The 5,607-nt window shown below is 38.4% G+C and overlaps 1 protein-coding gene across 2 annotated transcripts in view; it reads right to left on the bottom strand.

The window, feature by feature from the left end:
- Positions 1 to 5,262, bottom strand: part of slc66a2 (solute carrier family 66 member 2) — a 63,976-nt gene extending 58,714 nt beyond the window's left edge. For both annotated transcript variants that reach the window (XM_014020860.1, XM_014020859.1), the window contains exons 1-3: positions 5,013 to 5,262; positions 4,564 to 4,869; positions 4,284 to 4,417 (exon numbers count right to left, since the gene is read on the bottom strand). In XM_014020860.1, the coding sequence (XP_013876314.1) occupies positions 4,284 to 4,417; positions 4,564 to 4,766 (337 nt within the window). In that variant the 5' untranslated portion in view covers positions 4,767 to 4,869; positions 5,013 to 5,262. The remainder of the gene's footprint in view (positions 1 to 4,283; positions 4,418 to 4,563; positions 4,870 to 5,012) is intronic.
- Between the last annotated feature and the right edge of the window lie 345 nt (positions 5,263 to 5,607).

The following is a 5,607-nucleotide window of genomic DNA, read 5'->3' on the forward strand; positions in this document are numbered from 1 at the left end:
CATATGCAGAAAGGTCTGAGCAGCGCCGCAGAGGTCCAATCAGCGGTACCTCCCCGGAGCTACTGACTAAACAACAGACAGGAAATACATTATATACTTTTGGGCAGAGTTTGTGAGCAAATAAGAGCGTGTCAAATCCTACAGAGATATACAGAGACCAATGAAATAATTACAAGTTAGGCCATATGAAATGAGAACAAGATTGCAGACGTACACAAAGCATCGTTAAGAATCATGAGAACAGAGTACACACTGAGCAGTTATCAAAGAGACACAGAACAGAAACATGTCAAGGTAATATGCAGTCATTCAGAGATATATAATACTGCCACCACACCCATCATCAGATGGTTCTTGTGTGATACCTGGGACTGAACCAGCTGATATTAATTTGCACTGACAAGGGGCAGGCTTGCTTTCTAATTACTGAGAGAGTTCAGCTGGTGTCTTGGCTTTACATGCCTTTTTACACCTCCCTTTCTTCATGTGTTCAATACGTTTTCCCTGTGCCATTCCACATTATTACAAATAACTTCATTTCTGGACATATATGGTTTGATTTCTTTGTATGTATGCATCACTTGGGTTGTTACCGACATCTGGTGAAAATTTCACGTCATTAGCACCTCTAATAATATATTTACTGAGAAAAATGTTGACGTGTTCAATACTTATTTTACCCGCTGTATTGTCATGGTTAGCTAAGATTTACTACTCAAAGGATACTACCATGGTTAAGAACTACCTGCCTATTCTCAGATTTTCTCATAGCTAACATCCTCACAAAGTTGTCCACCCCTTGTCATAGAGCCCTGCTAAAACAGTATCTGGATGGTACCAAAAAAGTGCTGAACTGGAACCATCCTGCAGCTTAATTTAATTCTCTTGCACAACCCGTTTATTCAAACAATGCAGTTTTTCTACCTCTCAGTTGGAACAACATCTACTGGGCTCAAGCGACCACCACTCATCATCTGAGCTCTGCTACCAAGTCTTAGAACTATAAGGCCAAGTGACTAGCAGAGTTCAGACTCAGATATCCTCAAAGAACCCTCTGCTACCACTCCTGAACCAGGTCAGAATCTCAAAAGATTATATACTCTGTTTCTCATTGAGCTCTCCCTTGGCAGGGGAATGGCCATGACAGTGATGGAACAGAGACACCTGTAGCCAACATCCTGGTCAGGGACAAAGCTGTCTATCTGAATGATCCAGAGTCGACTACTCTGATGACTGCAAAGTCTGGGTTGAAGAAAAAGCTGACCATGAACTTTTATCCCGAGACAAGATGTGAGACCCAAAGCATTCATAAACCATCAATTCCACCACCTCCCCCAAGGAGAGCAGGATAGCTTAGCTCCAAGCCAGCACAACTATAACATCATGACCAGACTTCCCCCTCTTAACCTGGAGCAAAGGCCTTTGTTGGTTTCAGATTCACATTGTTTAGTTTAAGGAAAGTTTTTCTTATTGAACAGACGTTGATAATTTTTCTAACATATTTAACATTTTCCCATGATGGCAAAATGTCTATGAAGAGAAACAATAAGTGCTATTCCTGGAGATACAGCCATTAATGCTCATCACTCAAGTTCAGTCCAATTTTCCTTCAGGCCACCACATAAATGAAGGAATAAAGTAACACTGCACACAAAACAAGGTGCAGGCATTAGATACTGGTTCTTTTAAACATGTGAGGGCATCTATTGTTACAAAATGTAGGTTAGTGGGAAAGCTTTTCAAAATGAAACTATATTTCTACACATCACATGGATAAACAGAATAAACTTGGTTATTCAATCACTTAAGTCATTGCTTCTTATAAAAAGTACAACATGTAAAACTGGATTTTCTTTACTATCTGTTAGTTTTTAACAGATGTAATAAAAAGCCCTTCTATCTAGATTTGCCCTTATACCATTACACACCTTGAATTACAAAAGGTGTCCAGTTCAAAGAATGGATAAATATATTATATATTTATTAATCTGGCTCGTTAAATAAAAATGGGTAATGCTTTATAATTTGTGGTTTTGATTAAGCTTAAATAAATTATTTTGTCTTTATTAAGTGGTTAAGAAAAGCAAAGTATGTTTATTTCACTAAATTAACATCTCAGTCACTCCTTTGAGCACACAATTTTAAACTTAAGATCTAAATCAGAAAAAAATTAATGACTCAAATAAATATAACTGATTTAATGTTATAAGAATTGTGAAGGATTCTAATAATATTTTAAGACTGACTAGGGTAGTAATTAACACTCAAGTTATAATAAAACAAATCTAAAACAATAAAATACCTAAGGAATCACAAATTAGTATACATAAACCTCAATAATTCAATTTTTCCTCAAAAAGCTATAAATTGGTTCATATTTAAAAAAAAACAATGTGCCATGATAAAGTTTATGAAATCTTTAAAAGTTGTAAAATGCGCATTCCACGAGGTTTAATTTCAGGACTTTGCTCCTCTGCTTGGATATTGATGATTTACCTGAAAGTTGTAAAGATGTTCAAATGTATGCAGATGATACGGTGACATATAACTGCCAAGACTCCACAACAGGCTGCCCATACAATATAAATGAAGAATACATCTTTCTTTTCTGAAGCTGACTTTTAAATGTGTAAGTGGCCTTGAAAACCCAGCAGCACAGAAGCTCTAACAATGGCAGCAAGTTAATGGTGACTATAAACCATCGAGAAACAAATCTTTTGAACAATATTCGTTTTGTGTACATGTCTTAAGATTTAGGATAGTTTGGCCTCAACAATAAAACTATGACACCCAGATGTGTTTGAAAGCTGCAACACCATAAAGTAACACCAATAAAGAGCTTTTTTTGCAGGAAAAACATGCAGAACTTTTGGTTTTAAATGCATTGATATGAACAAAGAAATACCACTACTCCATAGTTGCACATTTTAAAAAGCAAGAACTTTACATGATGTGGTTTACATTAATGATTGATTTGACCTTCTTCTAGAAGGCGACCTATGATGGTCAAAGGTTTTCTATTGCAAGTGACCAACGTAGGCGCAACTCCTACATAGGGGTGTAAAAAAATATCAATACACTGAAATATCGCAATATTTCATTTCCCGATACTGTATCGATATTCTAAAGCCCTGTATCGATTTTTTATTAAGGTTTAAAATGTCAACTTTCCTGCCAGCCATTCATTTTTATGTTGTAGTTCAGCCTCTAACCACTAGCTTGCAGCAGTGAGCCAGTCATTTGGCTCCACTACCTCTTGAGCGCCAGAGAGTAAGGGTAGCATTAGCATTGTAAGTAAACATTAGCTTCATGCTCCGATAGCTGAATCTGAGCGGAAAAGACCGACACCCACTGCCTTCTAAGCTGAGGTAAGGTTACAAACAGTTACTTATTTGTCAGAATGTCTGTATTTTAAGACAAATTAAGTGTCTTGTTCGCTCTTTTGTCCAACTGTAGTCAGCTTTCACGTTACGCATATAGCGCATGTGTCTATCACCTCGAGCGAGCTCGGCACTCCCCCCGTGACATAAAACTCTGTCTGTTGCTCTCAATGTCCGGCTGATGATCGCATCAAAGTCCATGTACTTTATTCTGCTGTGTTCGCTTCAAAAACGTTTAACTCGTTTAGCTTCTCAATTTCTTCACTGGTTTTCTTCGGGACTTGCCCTGCTGTTCGACCATATTGTTAATTAATAGTAAAAACTAAAAGCTGCAAAAAATATATTTTCAAACTATTTATTGGCAAATTTAGTCTAATAATTGAAAACATGGATGAAATATGAAACAAACAAAATAAAACACATACAAAGCAGAACACAGCTAAATGTATCAAAAGTATGTCTATGTAATATTAGAATTTTCTGAGACAGTGAATTTTGTTTTTTCGTTTTTTTTTCCCAGTAAGAGGTTTTTATTTCATAGAATTTTTGGACCAAAAATATCGCAATATATCGCCTTGTTTACAGTATCGAAATGTATCGTATCGTGACCCCTCTGTCATGATATATATCGTATCGCCAAATTCTTGCCAATACACAGCCCTACTCCTACACTGGTTTTACAGCACATGGTGCGTTCTCCCATCCAAGTACTAACCAGGCCTGACCCTGCTTATCTTCTGAGATCAGATGAGATCTGGTGTGTTCAGAGTGGTTTAGCCACTTACATTAATTAATAATGAATATAAAACCCGGCAAAAGCAGCTTACACACTTAATCGCGCAGATTTGAGAATATCTGAGTATTTCTTAAAACTTTTAGGGTACACTGTTGAGCATTTCTGACCTAGGAAGGAGCGCCTCTTGGTGTTGAGTTCAGCAGCCATGCGGACGTTGGTGCACAGGTTCAGCATGACGAGCATTGTGCCGATCATGATGATGCTCTGCCACAGCAGCAGGGTCTCAAAGTAATGACCAAATCTGAGAAGAAAATAAAGAAAACGAAAAGGTGTTATGAGGAAAACAGACAAGTTACTGCAAGAAGGAAGCTCAACCTCTGTCAGTTCTTGTACAAATCAGGACATGGAAATAAAACGATCTTAAACTTTTCAGAACATGTCAGACACCTGAAGAGGATCCTCAGGATGTTGGCCACCAGCAGGACCAGGCACACGTAGGTGGAGAAGCCCTCAGCGTTCTGGGTCCGTCTGATGTCCCTGTACTGGGGGATGTAGGGGACCACCCCTCCGAACACCATGGCCCCGGCAGCCACCCACGACACCAGCGTGCCGAACACGGACACGACCTGCTCAAAAACCTCCTCTTCCATGTTCGGATGCTGCTGTAAAACAACCCCGGCTGGCTGTCAGTGGATTCGGGGGCGTTGGTAGAAGATGTTGACCCTCCTCTGGTTCCTGATGATGCCTTTGAGACTGTGGGAAGTAAGTGCATCCGTGTTTAATCACACGAAGCTGCTACTGCCACGCCATCCAAATGACAAACTGAGAAACCTTACTGATAAGCCAAAAATAAACATGGAAATTACAGTTTTTAAAAATAATAATAATAATATTACCAATAAAAGTGTTGGTGTTTCAACTTCAAAGCAGATTTGCGCTGATTAGTGTCGAGCTATCCTTGTTTGGCCCGAGGTTGAATCCTCACAACAAATCCACGATGTTCTCAAATATGTATCAAAGATTCCTGCAGCTCACCAGGAAACTTAACATAAAGACGCATTTTTTTTAATTTATCTGTCAATATTAGGAGAGTTTCGTCTCAGACCAGCTCGTTCGGTCAGCTCCTATCTTGTGATAGTTTTTTTTCCCGCACTTCCTCAAACGTCACAAACTCAAACAAAGATGTTATATTCAAGTCTAGATGACTCACTCAGGAACTAGAAACCAGAAACATTTAATGTAGAAAATCATTCAGGCGTTTGACTGAGGAGAGAATTAGATTCTTATAGGGAAAATGAGAGTATACATTAATGAACAATATAAAAAAATACTTTAAAACTCTGAAACACATGGAGCCCTTTCGGTGACATTGAAAAAAATAAATAAATAAATAAAAATCCCGTGGCTATGGGATAAATAACACGTGGCCATGCTATATTCAGGCCAATCCAATGTGGATGGGCAACATGGAAGACTCCTTATGTTGCGACA

Source organism: Austrofundulus limnaeus, unplaced genomic scaffold, assembly GCF_001266775.1.
Source record: "Austrofundulus limnaeus strain Quisiro unplaced genomic scaffold, Austrofundulus_limnaeus-1.0 Scaffold270, whole genome shotgun sequence".
NCBI classification, from domain to species: Eukaryota; Metazoa; Chordata; class Actinopteri; order Cyprinodontiformes; family Rivulidae; genus Austrofundulus; species Austrofundulus limnaeus.